The 27,666-nt window shown below is 41.6% G+C and overlaps 2 protein-coding genes across 5 annotated transcripts in view; one reads left to right on the top strand and one right to left on the bottom strand.

Moving 5' to 3' along the window:
* The window catches only part of adck1 (aarF domain containing kinase 1), an 87,562-nt gene that overhangs the window by 21,972 nt on the left and 37,924 nt on the right, over nt 1-27,666 (bottom strand). For 2 of the 4 annotated variants that reach the window (XM_063909011.1, XM_063909013.1), the window contains exons 5-8: nt 22,366-22,524; nt 21,382-21,540; nt 14,282-14,398; nt 861-1,010 (exon numbers count right to left, since the gene is read on the bottom strand). In XM_063909011.1, coding sequence (XP_063765081.1) covers nt 861-1,010; nt 14,282-14,398; nt 21,382-21,540; nt 22,366-22,524 — 585 coding nt within the window. The remainder of the gene's footprint in view (nt 1-860; nt 1,011-14,281; nt 14,399-21,381; nt 21,541-22,365; nt 22,525-27,666) is intronic. The other 2 variants (XM_063909012.1, XM_063909014.1) reach the window with 1 other exon arrangement.
* Nucleotides 9,294-11,648, top strand: LOC134881098 (zinc finger protein 862-like). Its single transcript, XM_063908231.1, has 2 exons — nt 9,294-10,411; nt 10,590-11,648. Exons 1-2 carry the CDS (start codon nt 10,218-10,220, stop codon nt 11,476-11,478), a joined length of 1,083 nt encoding a protein of 360 aa, XP_063764301.1. The 5' UTR covers nt 9,294-10,217; the 3' UTR covers nt 11,479-11,648.

Below are 27,666 nucleotides of genomic sequence, written 5' to 3'. Positions count from 1 at the left end.
CCCCCCTGCAGTACTTCCCACCTTGGGAACCACTGCTGTAGAGAGAGGGGAACCTCACCACTTTGATGTCACGGGAGAAGAGGGCTGAATACTGGATGGACACTTGGGTGATGTATGCGTTTGCCATATTAGAGGAGATAATTTGACAGATTCGGAATAAAATGGGGTGGTACACTGTGAAACACGCTGTATCTAGTTACCTTGGAAAATAGGAATGATATACTAAGTCAAAATGATCATAACTTCTGCTTGTGGGGGGGGGGTTCTGTATGTCGGTTTATATTCTAAAATAATATTCTACTCCAAAATGACAGCTTTAATCAGAAGTCATAAGGAATTAATTGGTACCATTATGGTTCCAGTAAAGTGTGTGTGTGTGTGTGTGTGTTTGTGTGTGTTTTGTTTTTGATTGTGTGCTTGAATGCATTTGGCGTGCCAAATTTGAAGGATTACCTAAATTTTTTATGAATGCAGGAACAAGCAGTAAATAAACTGGGTAATACTAGTGTTTGTTAGAGCAAGAATGTTAAGACCGTGTGTGTGTGTGTGTGTGTGTGTGTGTGTGTGTGTGTGTGTGCGCACATATTTTACTGTATCACTAAAGCTGTGGTGCACACATCGCAACACAACATCCTGCACTCTGCTAAGCACAACCTCAAATTAGTTGTTTATCAAAAAGCTTTTATGGTGCTGCAGCTCTAATAAGAGTGTGTCTGCCTGTGAGTGTGTGTGTGGCAACCATGCTTTATTATGGGCATCTTGACTATGTGTTTGCTGCTCTACCAATGTCTTAAAAGCCAAGGCCAGCGGCATGAAAAATAGAGCATTTTTTATCTGCAGGCAGCCTGTAGATTTGTTACCTGATAAAGCCCGTGATCCAGCAGGGTGATCTCGGTTTTCTTGCTCTGAGGACAGTTTCGGACCAAGACGTTGCCCGGGTGCGGGTCACAGTGAACAAAGCCACAGATGAAGATCATTTCACTATAGATCTTGCCCAGGTTCTCCGAGATCTGTTTGGAGACATGATGTAGAAAGAGTCACAATACTTTTAGAATCTACTTGCTTTTGTTTCACCTTTAGTAAGCGTGACAATCTTGGTGTATTTTTGATATCATTAATAATTATTTCTGCACTAAATGATTTGGACATGAGGCAACGTATGATTTGCGCATGGTCATGGTATTGGTGTGGTAATTGATTGGAAGTTTTAACCCCAGGTTTGTCTGTGTCTACCTATACAGTACATGTTATGCCAAGATCTTTTCTAAGTCAGCTTTGTGTTGAATAAAAATGTATTTAAATAATATCTGAGGCTAATGGAGTTTTCATTTATCTTCATCCTATACCTTTTTCCCACCAAACCAGCTGTAGCTCCGTGCTAGAGCTCTTCTGCTTCCGAACCGGCTCTTCTAGTTAGCCCCAATTGTGTTTTTACCGCCCAGAGCCCGAATGGTACTGCGTCATGACGCAGATCTTCCCCCCAACGCCGCTCTAAACAACAACACTGCGTCAGGTCGATGCTCGTTTTGCTTTTAATCATACTAAACCAGATTAAATTAAACAACTACTCCACCAACCTTATACTCTTCTCCAGAGTGCCGTGGTTCATTGTTTATTAATGTGTTTCAGCGGCATTTACCGCCCGTTGCACTGCTGCTCGTCTACCCGCGGTTGGTCTCTTGTTAACTCACGGCAGTGAACGCAGGGAAGTATTCACTGTCTGACTGTCACACAAGCAGCTGATGCACACCCCGCATCCCCATAAGTGAATGTGTTTCAGCCTGATCTGATGCTGTTTCAAATCATAACACCATTATTAACATGTCTCTGGCATTAAACAGGTTAGCATGGCAACCAAAGCTAATCGGACTATCTTGACTACTTGTTATCATATTGTGGCATAAACTGCTTTCTACTGGCATATTTTACCGGCGTGTTTTTCATTATGATTTTACTTTTGATAGTCGGACATGGCAACCTGTGCATTGATTCCATTCCATAGCTACTATAATACAAAACATCAGGAGAACGTCTGCCTGCTCTTCACAATGATCAATAAAAGCTACGGACGGTGATTAAAAGTAAAGTAAAAATAAACTGAATCACACGAAGCCTGGTTAGTGTTGCCTGACTTTATAAAGTGTGTTTTATGTAAGTGTGTGGTCGCGTTTTAGTCACTTTTCTCAGCACTACTGCGTGTTACAACTTCTATTTGCCGTATTCTCTGTGAACTGTTATTGCTCAAGTTAATCTCGCCCCCCTTCCGACTTAAGTGCGATGTATGTGGTTCTTGTCTCAAGACCGACAGTTTTTTGGAGCCAGATAAGCTCCGTTTTTCGGGGCCGAGATCCGGCTCCGCTGAGGTGGGAACAGGAAGAACTGGTGCTTATCGGGCACAAGCTCCGATCTGGCTCCGGAACCGCTTTGGTGGGAAAAGCACAATAGTAAAGATTGAACTGAAGTACAAGTTTTCCACTTTATCAGGGTTGAATATAGCCACTACAAATATAACTGAAAACGTATAAAAAAATAAAGTGTGAGCAGCCTCGCTCGACTCTGTCCTCATCCTTCTGGATATTTCTGCTTGCCTTCATCGCAGTGAACCACCAGATCCTCCTTCTGACCCTCAGAGAATTGAGGGTCTCACCTACAACTTAAAGAGGGTCTGTGTCAGACCCTTGTCAACTCATCACTGGGATCCCTTAGGGGTCCGTCATGGATGTCTGCTCACCACCTGAAGCTCAACCGACATTCATTCATCCCCATTCAAAATGCAGTCTATAAGTGCAATAAGACACTGTCACTCTGATCTACTGTATTCTCCAGTGTGAGCTAAAGATACCTGTTTTGCCTTGACCAAACATTTTCATCAGATATATTGTACAGTATGTTGCTTGTCAATGCCTTATAGAGCATGTCAGTAACAATCTGAATGTTAAAGCAAAGCGCTGTCACATTCTGGACATGGCAGTGGTCGAGTTCAGAGTAGAGCTATCTGGGCCCTCATTCAGTCTGTGATTCCAGCATGCATGACTGAAGCTCATACTTCCATCCGTCCTTTCGCTTGGTGATTGTGTGTGCCTTTTATTATGTCCTCTACTTATATGTGTTATAATACCCATCATCACTGCTTATTGCTCAGATAATGTGTCTCGGTCAGTATTTGTGTGTGTAACAATGTATGTGTTCATGTGAAGCCCAATAAAATATGCAGTGTGTGTTGTGTAGTGGCCATCGTCACTTCTATGTGTATCAGTATAATCTAAAGACATTGACGATGCAACATTTTCAACGGACAACCTTACAATGTACTCCAATGTACACGGTACAGTCTGTCCTAAATGTCTCTTTGATTACACAGGTCCAGAGCTGAGGGCATCTACAGGCCCGAAGGTGAGCTTTACAGCTCCCCCGACCGGACCTCACTGCTTCCCGTTGCGGGCTGTCCTCAGTGTGAGGGGTGTGCATCATCAAACCTTGGCCAGATCTACAAAATGGGCAACCTGCCAAGGGTCCCTTGAGCAACAGGGGCCCCTCAGTGACAAGAGATTTTTTTATGCCTGCACAAGTGTAAATAACTCTCCTTTTTGATAAGTAAGAATAGAACAGAAATACTTTATTGATCCCAATTTGGGAAATGTTTGCGTTGCAGCAATAAACTAGCTGTAAACTGTCTCTGATAGGGTCTCACTACTCTATCTATGCACGATCAACTTGATTTATTTATTTAATTTTAGCAACGCTCCTTGTTCAGTTGAAGGGACTGAATGAAGTGATCAGTGATGAGCTGTTTATTCTATAAAGCAGCTGTTTACCATTTACTGTAAGACCTCCATTGGCAGAAAAAAGGGTACAGTCCGGGCTCATGCTCATTTACGATCCTCTTCATCTGGTACTCCAATTGTAAATCCCAGTGCACCTTATTTCATCAGAACATTATCAAAGGAATAGATACAATCTTAGTTTCTTAACATAGTCAAGTCTATCCCACAGCAATGAGTCACTCACTCAGCGTACATTGTAATCTTCTGCCAAAATACCATTTTTGCAATATTAATCACTCAGCACTTTTCTTTTCTGATTAGCGGCTCATCTAATCTTATCCCTGTCCAGTACGTATTATTGGTTCTTGTTATGTTATGTTTATCTTCTGCATAACTACATCACAGCTTCTCGCGTGCATATGCTTCCTTAGCCGCAACATACTAGGTTTCCAGGTTTTATTGGTCATATGCACAGCATATACAACGTATATGAAAATCTTATATCCCATGCTCCTCCAACAACTCAACATACATGGTGCGAATAACATAAATAAAAAAGTGCAAAAAGAGAGAAGAATATTTACAATAACAACAATAAAGATTTAAGGATGTGAAATATATAGATATGTGGAATACATTGAAAGTATTTAAATACTTTACTCTGTTGAATGAGGAGGTATGGACAGATGCATATATTACGTATAACAGATGTATATGGCAGATATGTATAATATATAGATATGTGTACTATAAACAGATATGTTTACAGGCCCATTTACAACCCTATGATTTGGTCCTAGAATGAAACAAGCTGAATTGCCTTATTTGGGGCTCATTTAAATAATTATGGCGAGCTCTGCTCTGATTGGCTGGTTTACAAGGCACAATCCATGGCTGCCTCAGAGCCCACAGAAGTAAGTGAAGTTCGCGAAACTGTGAGAGATGAACCATGGAGTCTATTGGCATCCAACCTTATATGTTTGAGCCTTTTATCGGAGGAGGAAACCAAGGAAACAGCCAGTTGGTAGGAGATTGGAGAGCAACGTTACGGAGTGGTTAGTGTTAGCGTTAGTGTTTCCAGCAGCTGGTGTATGCAAATGTTGGGGCTGGACTACTGTGTGTGACATCACACACAGGGATTGGTGTAATTCGCCCGTTTTACCGCTGTGATATGCATATTCATGATTTGCACGTGAAGGAGGACACAATGGTGTTTGAGATTCACGGTATGTCAGTTCAATGTACCGAACTGTCCTTATTCAACTATGCCAAGGTAAATACAGTTTCCATTCTGTGGCACCTAAAAATTAATCACAAATGTGACTACCCCTCATGTTTGTATTATTTGCTTGTTCGCATTCTCTGTCTAATTCTCAATCATGTCTCAGCAGAATCCATGGCGCCTGGTGAGGTAAGATCCGATGTCAAGTGGTCTGATCTCCTTAATAATAATAATAATAATAATAATAATAAATTAATTTTATATAGCGCCTTTCAGGACTCTCATTCATCCAAGTTTCATCCAATCAATGGCGGCTGAGAGGACGCTGGCGTGAATGTCGCCGCTTCTCAGTTCTCCAAAGTTCTCCAACTCGCTAAAATTATCAGACTCCAAACTTGGATTCCTACCTCTGAATCGCGGGTCTACAGGTTGCTGCTACAGGGATTTGCAAATCGCTGTTGTTTACGAGTTGATCTGCTTACTAGTAGGCATCAATCTCGCGTCGCTACATTCTCGTCAGCCTGTGTAATCTGCGTATACTTTTCATTCATTTCAAGACGATCTGTGGACTACCACCAACGAGAGTGTTCGTGTTACGGATACCCTGCTTGACACAGATCAACAGTGCTGCAACTGACCTGGTTCACCCGGACTGCCTCCTCCATAATAGTCTTGCTGAAGTTTTCCTGTTCGTAGTTAGCCGCCGCGCTAGCAGGCTAACACTTTCTGGTGCTCTTAGCTGGATAGCTAGGATGCGCTGTCTCGCTGCCATGACTCTCTACTCTGCGGCTGAACTTCTAAAACTCAGCACTCTCTCTTCTCCGAACTGTCTTGAGGTCATCAGATCTCTCTGCCTACTTCGTCGCCCCCGCTACGTGCATAGGGCTGCCAAGCACAAGTTTGTTTACATGGATAATACTCTTGCTGTCCCCTCAGTTAGGTGCACCGCTTCTCTGCTGCAACGTCATCATAACAAACCACGCCCACTTGCTGTCAACCGGTGTCCTCTGCTCCCCATCAATTGCACTGTGACCCCTGCTGCTGCCTCCATGAATAGGGCTGCCACATTTATGTTATTAAACACTCGCTCACTAAATAACAAAGCCCCACTAATTTATGAAGTTATTCTGGATAAAAAGCTGGACTTCCTATGTCTGACAGAGACATGGCAGAGCCAGCAGGACTTCGTAACTCTTAACCAAGCCACTCCCCCAGACTATGTGTATCTTCATAAGGCCCGTAGCCTTGGCCGTGGTGGTGGGCTAGCTGTTATTCATCGATCTAATATACTGGTCAAAGAATTTCCAGTCAGCTCCACTTCCTTCGAAAGTCTCCATTTTGCATTGGCAGGCGCTACACAGCTCCAAGTGCTGCTTATCTACCGGCCGCCTAAAGCCTCCACCCACTTCTTGTCAGAGCTCTCCGGGTTGCTTGCCACCATCTGCCCCATGTACCCATCTACTATTTTAATGGGTGACTTTAACATTCATGTGGACTCGGCTAACTGCCCCTTTGCCTCTGACTTTTTGTCACTATTGGACTGTTTTAGTATTGCGCAACATGTGCATGTTCCAACACACACCAAGGGGCACACCCTTGACCTTGTGTGCTCCACTGGAATCACCCCCTGTCATCTCCAGTGTGATGACCTGGCTATTTCGGACCATCTCGCCATCTCATTCTCTGTTTCTGTGCCCCTTCCCAGTCAGCCCAGTAAACGAACCATCACATTTCGGAAAACCAAACAGGTCTGCACATCCCTGTTGTCTTCCACCCTTGTGACCCACCTGGCCACTCCCCCTCTTAACACCACCGTGGATGGTCTGGTGGAACACTACAATACTGCTCTTTCCCTCAGTCTGGACTCAGTTGCCCCTCCCATAACCCGGTTGGTCTCATTTGCACGCCCCGCTCCCTGGTTTACTCCTGAGCTCCGCCTCATGAAAGCAGCCGGCCGCCAGCTTGAGAGGCGCTACAGGACATCTGGCCTCACCGTACACCATGAGGCCTACAAAGACCACATCAGGGACTACAAGGAGGCTCTCTTGAAGGCGAAGACACTCTACTACTCCATACTTATTAATAACCAACAAAACCACCCTAAAAAGCTTTTCATAACAATCAACCGACTACTGCGCCCTCCTGATTCCCCCCAACCCTCTGATGCAGCTGATCTGTGTTCCAGGTTCCTGGACTTCTTTCAGAAAAAAGTGGAAACTATTCATAATCACCTTCTGCAATATTCTACGCCACCCCCCCCTTCTCCCCACCATCCTGGTGCCGACACCCCTACTGCCTGCCCACTGCAGTGTTGCCTCTCCTCCTTCACCATGTTGGACACTGACCAGGTGCATGACTTGGTGTCCAAAGCGAAGACCTCCTCCAGCCAGCTGGACCCCATGCCTACCACCCTGGTGAAGACCTGCCTCCCTGTCATCTCTGCCTCTATTGCCAAGTCAAACTTTAAAATGGTACTACTCTCTCCTGCAGCCAGCTGCGATTTAAGGTGGTTAGCATGGACATTCACTTTGAGCACCCGCCACAGATTCTCACTAGGATTGAGGTCTGGGCTCTGTGCGGGCATCTCCAGGACCTTGGTTTTGGTATCCTTCAGGAACTGTTGGACCAACTTCGATGTATGCTTTGGGTCATTGTCTTGATGGAAGACCCGGCGATGGCCTACGGCTAGACTACGAGCATATTTCTGCATATTATCAGGGTTCGAAATAACGACACGCCCGCAAGCCCGGGTCTAGTAACTTTCTTACCGGGCTAGTAACTCTATGCACTTGCCTGCCCGTGTGTCTGGCAATTTTACAGCCCCTTTGCACGGAGCGTCTATTACAAGCATTACGGCCGTCATCGCGAACCTATTTTTGCTATTGTAAACCTGTCTTGCACAACATAAGATTGGTCTTATTTCGCACACGCTGCGTGTCTTAATAATGTGTTTATTCAAATGTTTTTGTCCCTTCTGATAACCCGTAGGGTTCATGCTGTGTGTTGCCCACGATAACATGTAATAAAGTTAGCGTTCAATCTTATAGGTAAGCCACGTCATTTTACGGTGAACATAATCTTGGTTTTAGAAGTTAAGGTCACACAGGAGTATATTTGTAATGAGTTTGCCTGAATGCTAATCGTGTACACTGTTAAATGTTGGGTGATTTGTATAACTAGCACTTTTAAATCATTTGTAAAACATGAAAAATGGATGGAGATGTCAATGAGGAGATGTTAGATCTAGCAGTGACATACGGTGAGGTTCGTGGCTGGCGAGGCAGACACTTCCACTTTCAGTCAGATTTACGCTTAATCACTATAAAATCTGCCATTTTGACGAACAAGGTCATAAACGTCAAAGACATAACGTAGCCTCATAACGTAGCTCAGATCAACGGCAGAACAAGCATAACCCCGACTGGTGCGCTCTCGCACGTCCCCCTCATTGAGGCAGAGCTAGCTACTGTGTTTGCCTCCCTTCTGCGTTTTCACTGCAGTTGATCTAGTAATGGCCCTATTCACTTTTGATTTTATTTAAGGTTTGTCTTAGGGATTTCGCAGATTATTATACAAAAAACTCCAAACTCCATACACCCACCATAATAATAATAATAGGCCTATAGAAAAAAAAAATGACTATAACAAGTCAACAAGTTTAGTAGTCCAAGGGCTTGGCCCTATACCACATTTAGCTCTGCCTCCTCTGCCTCCCCTGACTGCAAGTCTGTGAGTAATAGTAGTAATATAATCAGAACTAGCATTAAATGTACTGTATAAAGAATGAATAAATACATGTTCACAATCAATCTTATAGATGCTGTGCAAGAGAGGTTGACAATAACAAAGCAAAATCATGCTCCGTCAGTGGTGTGGTCTCACGCCTAACCAACCACCTGAAAAGAAAAAGAAAATGGATTTAAAGGAAGTGAATAAGGCATTTGATGCCACTAAAAGGAAACGAAGTGTAGTGCCTGCATGGAAAGCAGAATTTCCTTGGTTGATTGTGGACGAAAGTGAAACTTTATTCTGCCTGCCATGTCAAACTGTATACGGCCCCCATGCTGAAACCCGACAACAGAGGGATATCTTCAGAAAGCGAAGTCAAGGTTCCTTTGTCAAAGGGTGTCAAAACCTGAAGCATGACACTTTAGTCTGTCACCAATGATCTGACGGCCACAAGGAAGCCCAGGAGAAGTATGAGGCCAGGAATAAGAAGTAAGGTGAGAGCATAGCCGAGAAGACCATTGAGACTTTGAATACTAAAGTATTTCAGAAGCTCAAGATACTCTTCATAAATGGCCACGCCCTTGCCATGCACTGCAGACCAGTTTCTGATTTCAAATGGATGTGTGAGATGGATGAGAAGAAGGGCCTGGATCTCGGCAGCACCTACAGAAATGAAAAGAGCTGTAAGGAGTTTTTGGTTGCTATAGCCGAAATCACCCGTCTAGCAATTGAAGACAAGGTTAAGAGTGCTAAGTTTATCACAATAATGTCCGACGGATCAACAGATGTCTCTGCCACTGAACAAGAGATTGTTTACTTGCACTTTGCAGTGGATGGCAAGACTCACTGCAATTTCCTTGGACTTGTACAGTGTGACAAACCAGATGCCAATGGCATCTATGATGCTATAATGCAAGCTGTAAAGCTCCCGGGGATCCCAAAGGAAGAAATGATGAAGAAGATTGTGGGATTTGCTGGCGATGGGGCGGCTGTCAACACCGGGAAAAAGGCTGGGGTGATCGCTCTCATGCGGGAAAGAATCAGTGGAGACATACTGATGGTGCAGTGCATGGCCCATAGGGTGGAATTGGCCTTCAAAGAAGCCATGAAACAAGCCTCTTTGTTCATCAAAGTCTATGTCCTCCTGGATGCTCTGTACAAGCTTTACAGGATCCCTAAACAGGCCGCTGGTTTGAAGGCAGCTTTCAGTACCACCAACATCTCCAAGATCTGGCCTGTCCGAGTTGGAGGAACGCGCTGGGTTAGCCATACCCACACAGCACTGCAAAACATGTTGCGTGGTTACCGTGCAATTGTTCTTCATCTCAGTCAAGACATTTGATAATAATAACATGTTATTAACAGCCCGATGAATTTTCTGTTGCATGAATGATATCATCTGATATCCACTGTGGCAACATATTGAAATACATTTTTGTAAATTGAAATTAAAAAAAATATTAAATGAATTGCAGGTTGCCACCACCAGGACAGCTAGTGGTATGCAAGCAAAGGCAAAAGGTCTCCTGAAAACGCTGCGCTCCAAAGATGCCATGACTTTTGCCCACTTCCTAAGTGACATTCTGGCCGTTCTCTCCAAACTGTCGAAGACGCTGCAGCAGAGAGAAGTTTGTACCTATCATGTACATGAAGCACTGAAGGCCACAATGACCAGCATCAACAAATTCAAGGACCGGTAATATAGATACATTGCTCATTAAATCATGAAGTAATTTCCTGCTCTAATTAGTTGTTTAACCACTTGCTTATTTACGTAAATGCTCTTTGCTATTGCTGGTTCTTTTGTAAATCACAACTGTTTTATGCCTTTATTTTTGGTGGTGATGGTTTTGGTGCTGGTTTCACTATTTCAGGGCAGGACCTGAGCAGCGGAAACTCCAGCAGGGAGACTGTAACTCCTTTGAAGGTCAGACCCTAACAGGGGTAGACCACTCTTCAGGCCAGATTGAGAAGGTCGTTGAGGCATTGGTTGGTTCACTAGCCCGGAGATTCAGTGACATGGGAGGTGAAGTCCTCAAAGCTACAAAAATAGCGGACATGCAGTCATGGCCTCAGGAGCATGAAGATGATTTTGGGGATGACTTCATAGGAGTGATTATCGACCACTACAGGGAGCACTTCGACAATGTTGGAGTAGATGTAAGTGCAATCGAAGCAGAGTGGACCTCCCTCAAACAAGCATTGTACGAAAACCAGGGGAACAAGATTCACTCCATGTCCTGGCCATCTGTGTTTGAGCTTTACAAGAGCACGTTTCCAAATATCCTGCATGTAATTGATCTGGTCTTATCACTCCCTGCCGCCACCTCTGAGTGTGAGAGAGGATTCTCTCAAATGAAGATTACCAAGTCCCAGTACAGGAATAGACTGAAGGCTACCACCATGACAATGCTCATGACAATTCAGCTGCACTCAGAACCTACAAAGGATTTTGATCCATCATCTGCCATTCACCAGTGGAATCAAAACCACAATCGCAGACCCAACTTCATGGAGGGAAGAAAGAAAGGCAGAATGGCAGCTTTGGAGGGAGCCAAACAAGTGCAGGAAGAGATTGATGGAGTTGACGGAGTGGATGGTGCTCAAATGGTTGCTGAAGCTGCTGGGGGTGCAGTAGTTGAAGCTGAAACCAAGGAGATAAACTCTGATGACTCAGACTGGTTTACAGACATGGAGGATAATGTAGATTCTGACGATGGTGAGATGGAAGATAGAGGTCTTGTTGGTGAGGATGAGGAATGATTGTGGTAGTCTGTTGTAGACCAATTACTACTGCTATTACAGCAAGTATTACGGTTTGTATTACCATTTTGCCTAAATGAACTGATGTTGATCGTTTGATCCACTGCTAATATTGTTCATGTCCCTTGTTCTCAGTCTGTTGTTCTACTTTAATAAATTATTGTTTGTAATCTGCTGTGTTTTTTCTTTGAAGAAAATGTAAAGTGCTGTCACTTATCCCAGCCTAAAGTATACTGATAATACAATCATGCCAAAAATAGCTGAAAACACAAATACAAAATAACAATAATGTCCAATTTTATCTTTTCTGAGCTGAAAGTCCGCCAAATCGCTTTTTTTATTATTATTATTATTATGAAAATTGTGGTGTATGATGTGAAAACGTGATGCGCGTGCCTACGACATACATTGATTTGCTTGGTCTAGTAACTTTACACCAGGGCTAGTAACTTTTGAAAGTTACTAGCCCTGTGGTCTAGCTCCTATTTTGGCCGAATTTCATACACTGATATTATCCCTCAAAATTTCAACATAATTTTCTTTTTTCATGATGCCATGCACCCGAACAAGGCTCCCTGTGCCTGAAGCTGCAAAACAGCCCCACAGCATGATGCTCCCACCACCATGTTTAACTGTGGGAACTGTGTTCTTAGGGTTGAAGGCCATTCCCTTTCTTCGCCAAACATAAGCAACATCCATGTGCCCAAACAGTTCCAGTTTAGTCTCATCAGACCAAAGCGCAGACTTCCAAAACTCATCTTTACCTTGAAAATGTTCACGGGCAAACCTCAGTCTGGCTTTGATGTGCCGCTCTTTCAGTAGACGGGTTCTTCTTGGACGATGGCCCTGAAGCCCACCACGGTGGAGAGCCCTCACAACTGTGTTCCTTGAAAGATCAACTCCAGAAGAGGCCAGGTCAGCAACAATCATCTTGGCAGATGTGTGGGGCTTCTTGCTGACATCTCTGACTATTTTCCTCTGTAAAATTCTTGAAATCTTGCGCTTACGACCACGCCCAGGTTTGTTTTTTGCAGAATTTGTCTCCTTGTACTTGGCAATGATGCAATGCACAGCGGTACTAGACACTGTGAAACGCTTGGAAATGGCAGTATAGCCTCCCCCCTTATCATGAGCCTCCACTATCTTCTTTCTGAGCTCAAGACTGATTTCCTTTGTCTTTGGCATGATGAGTAAAAGCAGTCCCTCTCAATAATGTGCCCTGTTCCTTGGAGTCCTTTTATGCCGATTGAATGCTCAGGTATTGTTAGGAAGCCAATTGACTGCACAGGTGTGGTTTGAAAGCTGATTGGTTAATTAGGTGTGTTTTGAAAGCAAACATTCACATGGGGGCTAATATTTTTGAACACCCCATTTTTGACTTTATTTGATATAAAGCAAGCCTAAAAATGTATTTTATATTCCAAGATGTACCAAAAGCTACTAAATAGCACTGGTGAATGTTTGATTATATCAAGTTTTATCAATGCTGCAAATATTGGGAATAATTTTAGGAAAATATACCATAGTTTCTGGGGGGCTAATCATTTTGGCCTCAGCTATAGGATATCAGTATCGGGGACTAATCACCAAAGACTATAACATTTCTATCATATGGCGGACGTGTCAACAGTTGTTCTTTAAACAAAACAAGAAGTGTCTCCTGATTGAACTGTAAAATGCAACAGTTTGATGGGTTGTTTTTCTCTGTACATTTCAATTTTAGGAATATTGAAAAACATATTACAATGTTTATTTAACACGTATTATTCAGTGTACACATGTTGTTGCTTTGCAATTATTTTTAGCTTCAAAGCGTGGTAATGGTAATTAAAATGCCACCTTGAAAAGCCGTGGAAAGGTTTGGATATTTGAAAGATGTGTAGAATATCTTGGTATCGTAAAATGTAAATGTTTCCAGTTTAATTAGAATACTCTATTCTTATATTTCATACGGATAAACAGGAGTTTATGGTTAGGCCTGGGCTTCATGTACAGCCCTAAAAGTCTTCATTTAAGAATTGTCATACTGCTTTAATAGGTATATCTATATAGTCTTAAAATATAGAAATATTATATTTAGGATATATTGCCCAGCCCACATGGAACAACATTGACTGTAAAATTAGCGCCTTTCGCCATAAAACAGGAAGTTGTCATAACTTGATTGTAAATTGTCCAATCTGTTCTTTTTCAGGAACATTTTGAGTGGCATTGCAACTGTGGTAATCCCAATTGTTCACAAACGGACATGTGGCCACTGCAGATTTTAGTATTTTTCTTGGTACTTTAAAATGCATGAAACATCTTGTGTTAGACGTGGTGAACACAGAATTGGCTCAGCGATGTCCACAAACAGGTTTCAAAGTAACAGACCCCCCACTTAAATGATTGCATCGCTATATGTAGCATTTGGAAACAAACAATATCTCCTAGACATACGCTGCAAACCCGACAGGAAGTCCATGCAAACAAACAAACAACTTTTGGCAAACACACAAACGGTGCGTAAATCTGTTCTCTGATATTGTCCATGTGCATGAGGGTGTGCCATCGACTCTCGACAAGAAGTCAGCCTTTCGTCTGGAGCCACACAGCAAACACAGGGAGAATGAATTTAACTCTATATATAATATATAGAGATGGTCTTTCCCCACTTTCACCAATGATTTTTAATCGTCTGTCTATGCTACACGGGCTGCGTAGACAGACTAATTGTGTGTGTGTGTGTGTGTGTGTGTGTGTGTTAAGTTAAGTTAAGTTAAGTATAAGCTTTTGTCACCAACAGACACGGAGCAGGCAGTACCTCGTTGACATTGATGCCATGTTTCTTCATGTATTCCCTGTCGTTGACCTGACCCCCTTCAGCAAACTCCATGGTCAGAATCCTCTTAGTGGACAGTTCCCAATGTATCTTGGGAACCTGTAGAGAGAGATTAATAAAATGTGACAGGTCTACATACATGAGGGCATGGCAGGGCCGGTTTTTGGCAGAGGCGACATAGGCGGTCGCCTCGGGTGCTAGATCTGGGGGGGCGCTGTGCTAGTAGATCTCATAGGTGAAAAAAAAATGTTTTGATCGTTGGCGCTCATCCTAATTTTCTACCTTGATGTAAGAAACATACATTACTAATTAAAAAGAAGAAACACCCTTTTCACCCTGGTTAAATTTTTCTTTTGCCGCTGAAAAGTGATGAAAGTGGGGGATAGAGACTTATCAGGTGCCCGCAGCTCATAGCCAAAGTGTGCCGGCAGCTCGAGCTGAAAGCTGGACAGAGCGCACGGGTTACGGGGATTGCGGTTGTTAGCATCTGGTGCTAGCGGCGCTAATGGATATAAAAAGGGAGAGAGGGTCTGATAAATACAGCTCAGGTAAGGTAAAGGACTCTCTGAGTGTTGAGACAGTTCACTTTCAGTTAATCGCAGTGGGTCTCAAACGTTTTGATCACCATTTATGTAAAGAAATATTTCATAGGCACACCTTTATAATTATTAGGATAAATAAAAAGGTATGAAATCATTCCAATGTATACTCTAGGACAGTAAACCAAAGTGCACCAGATTGAAGCACTTTACTTTAAAATGTTTAAAATGTTGACATACCCACGGACACCCCTAGAGGATGTTACATCAACCACCCAATTGAAACATGTTCATACAATACTCATTACATTGAGCCCACCTAAAAAGTTTTAAAGCCCACCCAAATGAACATTTTGAAATTTTGAAAAGAAAAAAGGGCATTCACGTCTCATGTTCCTTTTTGAAGAATAAAGTTTTCATAAAGACAATATTGAACTTAATTGTCATTGGTTATGGTATTTGAAATACTTGTAGCGGGTGTTTTCAGGATTCAAACATTCAGATTGCATTTGAGACCTCTGATCACTTTGCTGTGAGAAATGTTTCAAAACTTGTAAACTTAGTCTGAAGTATTTCCACACACACACACGCACACGCACAGACACACACACACACTTATATCTAGCCTAGTAAATGCATATTCACTATTTAGAGGATAACTGCAAATGTATATTATTCAGAAAGATTATATCAAGCAAGCAGCCCTCCAGCACTCAGCAGTTTATAATGTCTCTTGGTCTATCTTCCTCTCTCTCCCTCTCTCTCTCTCGATCTCCCACCATCTCTCTCGAACTCCCAGTGTCTCTCTTCATCTTGCTTCGTCTCGCTTCGTATAGCTCCGTTTATCTAAATACCGCTCCCCCTTTTTGGTAAATTCATCCTGTTGTGCAGGGTCTAAAGTTTCCAGCATCTTTTTCCGCTCCGTAAAATTATACAATACGGCGAAGATATTAAAATATGCGTTTCCATTTTTCAAACTTTTGAGCGCTTGGAATAAATATTATTGTATAAACTTTAAACCATCGTATCTACCTTTTTAAAACCTTTTCTGGGTCTATTTGAATGATACAAAGACTGGCATAGAGATTCAAGCCTGTTCTTTCGACAGAATCAGCCGGCAATGTTGTCTGGACTGTTGTTTTTATGCAGTGCCGGCATGACCATTTCACGTGATCTGATCACGCCGGCGTGACGGTCGACTCTTAAGGGTTGATATGGTTTACACATTAATTGACTGATATTGTAATCATTATTTGATCGACTGATATGAAAGTGTCCAGCCCTACCTTCATGCCAAATTATGCTCTTTTTTAATGTCTCTTCTGTCTAATGCATCCTTACCCATTTACCACCCAAACGCCCATGTACATACAGTGGGGCAAAAAAGTATTTAGTCAGCCACCAATTGTGCAAGTTCTCCCATTTAAAAAGATGAGAGAGGCCTGTAATTTTTATCACAGGTATACCTCAACTATGAGAGACAGAATGAGAAAAAAAAATCCAGGAAATCACATTGTCTGATTTTTAAAGAATTTATTTTCAAATTATTGTGGAAAATAAGTATTTGGTCAATAACAAAAGTTCATCTCAATACTTTGTTATATACCCTTTGTTGGCAATGACAGAGGTCAAACGTTTTCTGTAAGTCTTCACAAGGTTTTCACACACTGTTGCTGGTATTTTGGCCCATTCCTCCATGCAGATCTCCTCTAAAGCAGTGATGTTTTGGGGCTGTCGCTGGGCAACACGGACTTTCAACTCCCTCCAAAGATTTTCTATGGGGTTGAGATCTGGAGACTGGCTAGGCCACTCCAGGACCTTGAAATGCTTCTTACGAAGCCACTCCTTCGTTGCCCTGGCGGTGTGTTTGGGATCATTGTCATGCTGAAAGACCCAGCCACGCTTCATCTTCAGTGCCCTTCCTGATGGAAGGAGGTTTTCACTCAAAATCTCACGATACATGGCCCCATTCATTCTTTCCTTTACACGGATCAGTCGTCCTGGTCCCTTTGCAGAAAAACAGCCCCAAAGCATGATGTTTCCACCCCCATGCTTCACAGTAGGTATGGTGTTCTTTGGATGCAACTCTGCATTCTTTCTCCTCCAAACACAACGAGTTGAGTCTTTACCAAAAAGTTCTATTTTGGTTTCATCTGACCATATGACATTCTCCCAATCCTCTTCTGGATCATCCAAATGCCCTCTAGCAAACTTCAGACGGGCCTGGACATGTACTGGCTTAAGCAGGGGGACACGTCTGGAACTGCAGGATTAAGTCCCTGGCGGCGTAGTGTGTTACTGATGGTAGCCTCTGTTACTTTGGTCCCAGCTCTCTGCAGGTCATTCACTAGGTCCCCCCGTGTGGTTCTGGGATTTTTGCTCACCGTTCTTGTGATCATTTTGACCCCACGGGGTGAGATCTTGCGTGGAGCCCCAGATCGAGGGAGATTAGCAGTGGTCTTGTATGTCTTCCATTTTCTAATAATTGCTCCCACAGTTGATTCCTTCACAGGCTAATGGCCTTGCAGGTGCTGTTACCTTCATTAAGGAGGGGCAGCCTGGGCTTTCGAAGCCTTGTTGTTCCGACAGTGGGTACAAGCTCATGCTGACCTAAGATTGGCTTTATTGTTTAGGGACAGCTAGCTCCAGTTTACAGTGGGGCAAAAAAGTATTTAGTCAGCCACCAATTGTGCAAGTTCTCCCATTTAAAAAGATGAGAGAGGCCTGTAATTTTCATCATAGGTACACTTCAACTATGAGAGACAGAATGAGAAAAAAAAATCCAGAAATCACATTGTAGGATTTTTAATGAATTAATTGTTCAATTCCTCGGTAAAATAAGTATTTGGTCACCTACAAACAAGCAAGATTTCTGGCTCTCACAGACCTGTAACTTCTTCTTTAAGAGGCTCCTCTGTCCTCCACTCGTTACCTGTATTAATTGCACCTTTTTGAACTCGTTATCAGTATAAAAGACACCTGTCCACAACCTCAAACAGTCATACTCCAAACTCCACTATGGCCAAGACCAAAGAGCTGTCAAAGGAGACCAGAGACAAAATTGTAGACCTGCACCAGGCTGGGAAAACTGAATCTGCAATAGGTAAGCAGCTTGGTGTGAAGAAATCAACTGTGGGAGCAATTATTAAAAAATGGAAGACATACAAGACCACTGCTAATCTCCCTCCATCTGGGGCTCCATGCAAGATCTCACCCCGTGGGGTCAAAATGATCACAAGAACGGTGAGCAAAAATCCCAGAACCACACGGGGGGACCTAATGAATGACCTGCAGAGAGCTGGGACCAAAGTAACAGAGGCTACCATCAGTAACACACTACGCCGCCAGGGACTTACATCCTGCAGTTCCAGACGTGTCCCCCTGCTTAAGCCAGTACATGTCCAGGCCCGTCTGAAGTTTGCTAGAGGGCATTTGGATGATCCAGAAGAGGATTGGGAGAATGTCATATGGTCAGATGAAACCAAAATAGAACTTTTTGGTAAAAACTCAACTCATCGTGTTTGGAGGAGAAAGAATGCAGAGTTGCATCCAAAGAACACCATACCTACTGTGAAGCATGGGGGTGGAAACATCATGCTTTGGGGCTGTTTTTCTGCAAAGGGACCAGGACGACTGATCCGTGTAAAGGAAAGAATGAATGGGACCATGTATCGTGAGATTTTGAGTGAAAACCTCCTTCCATCAGCAAGGGCACTGAAGATGAAGCGTGGCTGGGTCTTTCAGCATGACAATGATCCCAAACACGCCGCAAGGGCAACGAAGGAGTGGCTTCGTAAGAAGCATTTCAAGGTCCTGGAGTGGCCTAGCCAGTCTCCAGATCTCAACCCCATTGAAAATCTTTGGAGGGAGTTGAAAGTCCGTGTTGCCCAGCGACAGCCCCAAAACATCAGTGCTTTAGAGGAGATCTGCATGGAGGAATGGGCCAAAATACCAGCAACAGTGTGTGAAAACCTTGTGAAGACTTACAGAAAACGTTTGACCTCTGTCATTGCCAACAAAGGGTATATAACAAAGTATTGAGATGAACTTTTGTTATTGACCAAATACTTATTTTCCACAATCATTTGAAAATTAATTCATTAAAAATCCTACAATGTGATTTTCTGGATTTTTTTTTCTCATTCTGTCTCTCATAGTTGAGGTATACCTATGATAAAAATTACAGGCCTCTCTCATCTTTTTAAATGGGAGAACTTGCACAATTGGTGTCTGACTAAATACTTTTTTGCCCCACTGTATCTGGACCCAGATGCTCCGGTAAACACCTTATTTGTGACCTAGATGACAGTTTAAGTTAGACGTATTGTCCTAGATTGTTTAGTCTGCTGCTCTAAGAATGTTGATTACCCAATCGAAACTAGATAAAACCTCTTTCTATCCCTGATATCTTCAGAATTGGTTTGGCAACCGCTGTAACCGAATAAACCGAACAGTGTTTTGCCGTCAAGTTCCTGCTCTCCAGCGTCTCTCTGTTTCGTCTCCATTGCTTCAGAAGTTTTCACTACAACGATAAGTGCCTTCTTCCAGTGCCGCCTGCAGCCAATTATGGCCTTCCAGAATGTCCACGATATGTCTAAAAGTTAGGCTATTCATCTGGGGGAAACCCAAGTTATATTGATTTCAGATTTATTTATTTTTTCCTAAATTCTTTTCCAGGTGTCGGAGAAGGAAGAGGCTGGACAAATTCTTCAGCAGGAAACTATAGCAATCTTCGTCTTCAAAGATGCACAAGCTTCACCAAAGACATTGGCATCGTACTTGAGGGACAAGAGGTTGTGAATAAGTTGGCTTTGGTTGCAAATGTTGTCGCCATTCTCCTGGGCTTCCTTTATGCTCACAATCTGGAATATCCCAAGACATTGAAATTGACATTTGAATATACCCAGAAAGTCTTCATGGAGCTGGACCCGAAAAGCATGCCCACTAAGGTCAAGAAGCTTTATGAACAGCTCTACAATAGAGCTTAGGTTAGGTTTCCCACACGTCCAAGTTTTCCAGTGATGGAAAATGATAAACAAAATAAAACGTCACAGAAAACGTATGTGACTGTCCTGGAGAATGAAAAGGTTACACTGTTGTGTGACTAGTTATGGTTCGTCATTCTCAATTAGAACAGTTTGAAAATATAAAAACTGTATGAGCAATTACGCTGTGGCACTGATGGGCTCTGCTCTGGTTGGTCAAGTACACAACTGTTTTTCATATGTTTCAAAAGTCAATAATATGTTCGGCAGACAGTTCTTCAAAGTTCCAAATCTGACCCTGGAGAAGTTAGCTTACTGGCTAACTTAAGACTTGACTGACTTTACACGATTGTATCAAAATCTGTAGAATGTCTTCATGTCTGGTCAGCCCAATGTTAACCCCACTTGAGGATGTTACATTTCAGCATGTTTGGGATTCCAAAGTTAATGTTATTGGAGTTGTACAATGTTAAGGTAAATCAGGGTGTCTGTTGAAGACTTAGGCTTGAGCATTGAAACTTGACTGTTTTCTGGTGAGGATAATTTTTTATTTTTCATTTTTATGCCTCCACCCCGTAAAGGGTGAAATGTTTGAAATGTGGAGGTGAAAGGGCAACGTTGGTGTGACCTCACCAACATGTGGAGGCATAGAACTGCGGTGCGGTTTTTCTATGTTTTATTTTAAATTGTTACATTTTATTGGAATCATGCAGATACCCTGTAAATAAGGTTGTTTTAAGTAATAAGCCCGTTCTTAAATGTATGTTACTCAAAAGAGAAAAATATAGTTTAACAAAATGTATATTCTTGATTGGATAAAACAAATATTTGTAATGAATTGTATTTAGAAGCAGCTGTTTGATCAAATCTTTATATTTTTTGTTTAGATTAATATAGAACTTAAATAATTGTCCTCCTTCAACAAGAAAAATATGCTTTGTGCCAAGCCTTATACAATAGTTTCCTTGGACATATGAAATATTGTTTGAGGGAAGTTATTTATTTTTCATTGGCTCAAGCTATACAGTATAGATGTGAACCATTACCCTACATTTTTTTCCTATATGCATGTGCAGTTTCTACCCTGTGGTCCACTGCTTCTGAAAAGCTCCACCATAACAAGAATAAGGGTTGGTCTGATGATTGTAATATATATACTTCAGGATTTGTAAAAAGTTTTGAAAACACTTACTTACGGACAAATTTGTATTAGGCATGTCCTTTGAAAAGCTCAGTGCTCAACTGTCACTCTTTGAACTGTAATCAAACAGTCCTATGTTAACAGCACAAATGCATCATGATAAATTCCAATAATGCACATCAGATATTTTAATTCATAATAAATACAAAGGAACAAGAACATTTAAGGCCATTACTTTTTAAGTTTTTGTCAAATACACAGCACGAGTTATGGTGTTTTCTTAAATTGGACTTTTTAATCATGTACAGATTTGCACAAAGACCCTTCCAGGGTTTATGTTTCTTTCAAATGGCAGAAAAACAGAACCTAAGAGGTTTCAGGTATAAGATGAAGCCTGGTATAAATGTTGTAGTGTACCTTGAGGAAGGGGAAGTGGGCCAGCATGTTGGCCACCTTCTCAGCATTCTGTCCTTCTCTGAGAAAGTCCAGCTCCAGTGGCATGTTCTTTTTGGCTTCATCCACCAACCACATGAAGGCAAAATCTGGGCAGAGCCAATGGACACCCTTCACCAGCACCTTCAAATTACAAATTAGAATCAGTCTTAAAATACATTAAATTAGGCATGTACAAATAGATTGATATCCTGTCTGTTTTACAGAAAGCAGTTGATCAGGAAAAGTGATGGGACATAGCACTGGGTAATTCTGGTTTGAGAAAAGAAATCTGCTATAAAGAAGCTCTATATAGTATATACATACATACAGTGAATATATATATATATACAGTATATATACACAAACAATATATATATATATATATATATTGTTTGTTTATGTATATATATATATATATATATATATATATATTGTTTGTGTATGTATATATATATATATATATATATATACATACACACACTGTATGTATATAGATATATATATATATAAAATAAATGCTTACACCGTGAAAACATTTGTAATACTGTATGTCTGTAGCTTTGATGGAGCAATACCAAATCTGATGTGTTTAGAGATATCACAGCCTTGCTTTAAAGCAAACATATCACCAGACAAGAATGTTGACTTTGGATGAAACTGGAAGGCCTCTTTGTTTCAATATGTATTGTGTTTCACTTATAAAGACTCACGCTGTTGTTAACACAAGTACTTCACTCGAAACCTTCATTCAGATACAAAACATACAGTATATGCTGTCGGCGCAAACTGCGCAGACGCTTTAACTCCCGCTCTAGCCTGGTGCACCCACTATTGTTGTCCCACAGGCCAACAGTGCATCAACAAACAATATCCCCCTGGCAAAGGTATATTGAAACAATCTTGGTTGCATTTCTGCTCTTGTATAGTCTGTGTCTCAGACACACGTGTAGTCACAGGGACACTCACCTCCATCATCACTATGTCCTTGACACTCTGGCTCTGGACTTTGGGGTGTTGCACCTTGATGGCCACTGTCCTCCCATCATGCAGCACTGCCTTGTGGACCTGGGCTAAGGAGGCTGCACCATGAGGCTTCTCCTCAAAGGCCACAAATAACTCTGACAGCTGAGGGAGACAGAAAGGGAGGAAAAAGATAAGAGGGGAAGGGTCCAGTATGGATTTCATGTGCCATGAAAATAAGACAGTTTCAACTGATCGTCATGCATGATGTAGAGACCACTGGGTGAAAGCAAACTGAGGACTAAGACCAAAAGGACCTAAGCTCTGTAAAGTTCCTCCATAAGCATTCATCTGCTTGTATCTGACAATTTATTTAACGTAATACACGGTAATAAACAGTATTTAATTTTGAAACCTGACCTGTAAATGACTCCCCAAGTCTGAGGCTCAAGTGTCCAAAGAGGGGCTGTGTTTTTTTCAAATTGGTCTGCCTTTTTCTCAATTTGTCAGATGTGTTTTACATGTATGCAGCATGGTGTACAGATGTCTTATGAATTATCAGCCTTTACATGGCCCTCAAATATTTGCCCCATGCAGTAGAAGCCAGCTGGTATTTACTTGTATCTATATTTATAAATCAGGCCCTGAACATTTCAAACCAAAAGCAATTTTAACACATTTCTACAGAGCTAATAAGAAGAAACAATTTTCATTAGTTAGTCCCCTTTGCATAGTATAAGCAAGAATTCAATACAGACAACATGGCTGAGATTGTGAAATGGTATTCATATCATTTATCATGTATCATATAAATGTTAGAGCCATTTTGCTTTGGAACATTTAGATTTGAAAACTTAGCTTACTAATATAAAGCCTTAGAGTAAAACTCTTTACTATTTTTGTGAGTCACAATACTGTTTAAAATGTTAACTTATGAGTATGAAAAAGTTATTTAAAGTCTATATATTTTTTTGCTGTCCAATGTGCGCTGTCAGGGGTTATGATGTGCATGTCTGTGTGTCCTTATATAGCAGGACAATCAGACATAGCTGTGTGAGTTATTAGACGGGATGCGTTATAATCTTTTGACCGTGCTCTTTTTGTGATAGTATTTGAGATGGAGAAATACCATTTATTTACGTTGAAGGAAGAAAGCTTATGTTCCTGTTTGTATGCCGGATCAACAAATAAATATGATTTGATTCAACTCTACGATCTCCGCATATGTTGTTGGAAACAAAGGGAGGGAGTCATGACCCACAATCCTGATATCCAGAAAATGCCTTTTAATTTTAAGAAACGGACTAAAACGCCACAACATATAATATAAAGCATTAAACTGTAATGTATGTATTATTATTCATCTACTACAGTATAGTATTTAGCATGCTTAGCTTTTGGTCGTTTTGGCTGAGATCAGACTTCCTTCATGTTTATACTTCAGACTGTATCACAGTGGGAGTTCCCTGCTGTTTGTACAAAGTGGAACATTAAGAGAGGCTAATTTGAACACCGTGTTGGCCCATCAGGTAGAGGCTGAACATGAGCCCTGCAGAAGAAGCAATCGGAAGATAAATTATGCAAGCAGTATTGGATCCTGTGATGGAACAGCATAGTTATTCATTATGCAAATATGCTAAATGAAACGACAGTCTGCTACCTCCAGTGTCTACTTATTACCATCATGAGTAGCAATGGGTTATTGTTTAAGGACCTTGAATTTTCCCAGGTCAGCCTGTTACTTTAGTAGCAATGTAAAATCTGAGAAAAAGCAGTGAAATATCAACATGAACTTTTTTTTTAAATCAAAAAGGTTGGCATGAATGATCCAACCACTTTGTCATGTTTGCATTTTGTGTGTATCACCGATGCCCGGCCTGTAGCCTCCGGTTCAAACCTCACCACTCAGTCACTGCTTATGTTAATTTCAGCAGTGGAGTTAATAAACATGGTAATGTATGCGTGCAGGCCCCCCTCCCGGAAGGCAGACCCACAGTGACATATGTTCCCTGATATGAGTTATGGCACACATAAATGGCCCCTGAGGCTCTACATTGGGATGGCAACACATTGCTGTCTCTTTCAGCATAGCAAGGTGGCCATGAAGGCTGCCATCAGCTGGCAGCAGCCCCAGCTGAGTTGGGACAAACACATTATTAGAGCACAGAAGGCCATGAATGAAAGAGGCTGCTTGAGTGAAAAGAGAAAATCCAAACTGTTCTGATGTAAGGGTCAGGATCTGGGAATTAAAGGAAGAATGTGTTGTTCACACAGAAAACCCTTGTTTAATTTAACTCAACTGAGAATCAAATGGTTACGTTTTTGATTAAAGGGTCTTTACTTTTATATGTCTTGTATATTTTGGACTTAAGATTTTTCACTGATGTGTCATATAAAAGGCAGTCTAAATGACACTAATAAATGTATGTGGGTAAAACTTTGAAAAGACAACAGCAGTAGTCAACTTAAAAATGGTGAATTCAACAAGACTAATCCTTTGATAAGAAAAATCCAGGTGATTACAAAGTAGAACAACATTAGCAGAAAGGTCATGTTTTATTGTTGGATACTCCACTATGAGAACATACTGCCAACTCCTGGAGCTCCATAACCACAGATATCCCTCCTTAACGACAAGACCCCAAGTTTTTGTTATGCCACTAACTCCTTGTAATATCTAGCAGCGAAACAGATTACTTTTAGTATTTATTTAGTTGCACTAATTGGCCTTTCAGTAGTTTCACTGTAGATGGGAAATGACAGCCAAAATCAGGGCAAAGCTCTCAGATTCCAAGCCACCAGAAACAGCTCTGAAAACAGCAGGAGCACGTCTTTGAGAATTATGCAAAGAACATGAGAAGGCATATGGTACATGTGTGAAAAAAGAAGCCTGATAGAGGATGAGGCTAGAGCTGCTCCCGGACTCCAGCCCATCAGTCACTTCTTCTGCTGCCTATCCCAAAGGGAGGGGGATATGAGTATTGTGTAGCTGTAGTTTCAGGAGCATGGAGAGCACTGCATGTGTGCACTGACCCGGGTGCTGAACGACCATATCTACACGTTATATTTTATGTGTTGGCATAGGCTACAGTCTGCTTGGTTATGGAACCCATTTGTGCGAAATGCAGCTACCATGGGCTGTAATTTATCTGATGTGATTACTCTTTCTTTGTTATACAAAAATAGTCATGTGCAGGGACTGGGACTGTAAAAAAGCTGAACACAATGCCTTGATCTTAATTTATCATTTTACATGTGTGAATGTAGTTAAGGATAATAATCAGCTTAAAGAAATAAACAGGATTGTCTGAGGCAGTTTGTAAACCTCATGTTGGGGATCAGAGGTTTCTTGAGTAGCTCCCTTTTTCTACAACTTTGTCTATGACCAAGTCATCGTCGAAGGACATGAGGATGTCTTCCTCTGTTGTCATAAGAGACAGTTATTGTCTGAATTGGGGAATTGAAAATAACACCAGCTCGAGCTGCAGTGGGTGTCATCATCTGTCCCTGTTCTATCCTCAACCTAAACAAATATAAAATTAAAGTTTAAAAAACGTGGTTTATTCAGCAAATTTTCTTACATCACCGTGTGATATCCATTCCATATACAGTAATTGTTTTTTATAATACTACTTGAATTAATACTTTTTTATCAGATAATTACACCAACAATTGTTTTATTTATACTCCACCAGCTGCTCAACTCTCTGTCCCTCATCAGGGTGGCAGTTTATCTGAACTCCGTATCCATATCTTTTCATTCTGTCTAATCTGTTTCCTTTATATACATCCATGCTTTCACCTCTTACCGGTCTTGTTTCTTCGCCGTGTGTTTTTACTTGACAGATAAGAACCACAAAACTGCATCACCGCTATCGCCCTCTGTTGCCTCTCAGCGCAACTTAAATGATAAAGTTAAAAATGAATAATAAAATGATGCGCAACCTTCATGGCTCAAACTCTACGAGCCAAGGCATGACAGAGATCTGCAGGCTCTGGATCAGTTTTTGTTTCATCAGGCTTGACTGTGGGGTCATTTATGATATTTGTGTTGCTGTCTGGAACCTTGTGATTTGATCAGCATGTCCTTTGTGTGTTCCATTAAGTACACAAAGAAGATCTTCATTCTAGTGCCATTATATAAAAATGAAAAAAGACAATCAGTGCTTTGCAACACGCCATAATATCCATTAAAGCCATGTATTAAAGGTTTAGCTACTCTGGTGTGAAGCACAAAGCAAACTGGGGGAGCAATATGTACCCTTCGCTGAAATTGCTTATGTAATATTTTCAACGAAGTAAGCCATTTCTCCCACACACACACACACACACACACACACACACACACACACACACACACACACACACACACACACACACACACACACACACACACACACACACACACACACACACACACACACACACACACACACACAGTATCTGAGACAGACAGAGCTTTGCCTTACCTGCTGTCATAACAACTCGTCTGCGAGAGACTGGCCCTCTGCACTAAAAGCTACATTAACAGCTGCATCAGGAAGACGGCTGCTTATTAAATGAAATGAGGACAGAATGTCAAACATACCCACTTGTGTTGTTTGCCCTTTTTCTTCTTCCTGCAAAGCACACATGCAGGGACCAGCACATGCTCTTACCTTCAGAGAACAGAATATAATTGTGCCATCAAACCCCCAAACTACAAACCCAAAGCAACACAGAATCCAAAGTGTAATGGATTTACAGCACATTCAGTTATGGGTGAATCCCTGTGTGTGTCAGGCCTTTTTCTCAGATTGAGCCGATGATTTTAAGGCCCAGAATGTATCTTGTGTTTTTTTTCTGTACAAAACCCTGATAGCTCCTGTAATGATTGGACCTTAACAATATTAAAACATTAAATGTGAATATTAAAGATGACTTGGACAGATTTTGTCTTGTTAAATGAGATTATTAGTGTAGTAAGAATTAAAGGTTACTGTTTCCTTCAAGGATAAATTAAATGTAGGTTTCAGATGCTGGTTTAGGGCTGAGATTCGGATATGAGAACAGAAAATAATGTATCAACAAAATATGACATCATGTAGGAGCCGTGGTGAGCCGTCATGGGGCGCAGCACATTCTCTATTCTTTTTGTCTCTTACTTACGTGTAGAACAATCAATGTAAAATCCATCAGGGAGCTTGTGTTTTATGTTAACCTCGGAGAGCAGAAAGCAGATATTGGAGGTGAGGATTATTGAGAATCTGTCGTGAGCTCAGTTGAATAATCTGACCCGATCTCATCATGTTACACACCCAGTCCAAC

This window comes from Eleginops maclovinus, chromosome 19 (genome assembly GCF_036324505.1).
Source record: "Eleginops maclovinus isolate JMC-PN-2008 ecotype Puerto Natales chromosome 19, JC_Emac_rtc_rv5, whole genome shotgun sequence".
Lineage (NCBI taxonomy): Eukaryota > Metazoa > Chordata > Actinopteri > Perciformes > Eleginopidae > Eleginops > Eleginops maclovinus.
This window is presented reverse-complemented; position numbering and strand designations above follow the sequence as displayed.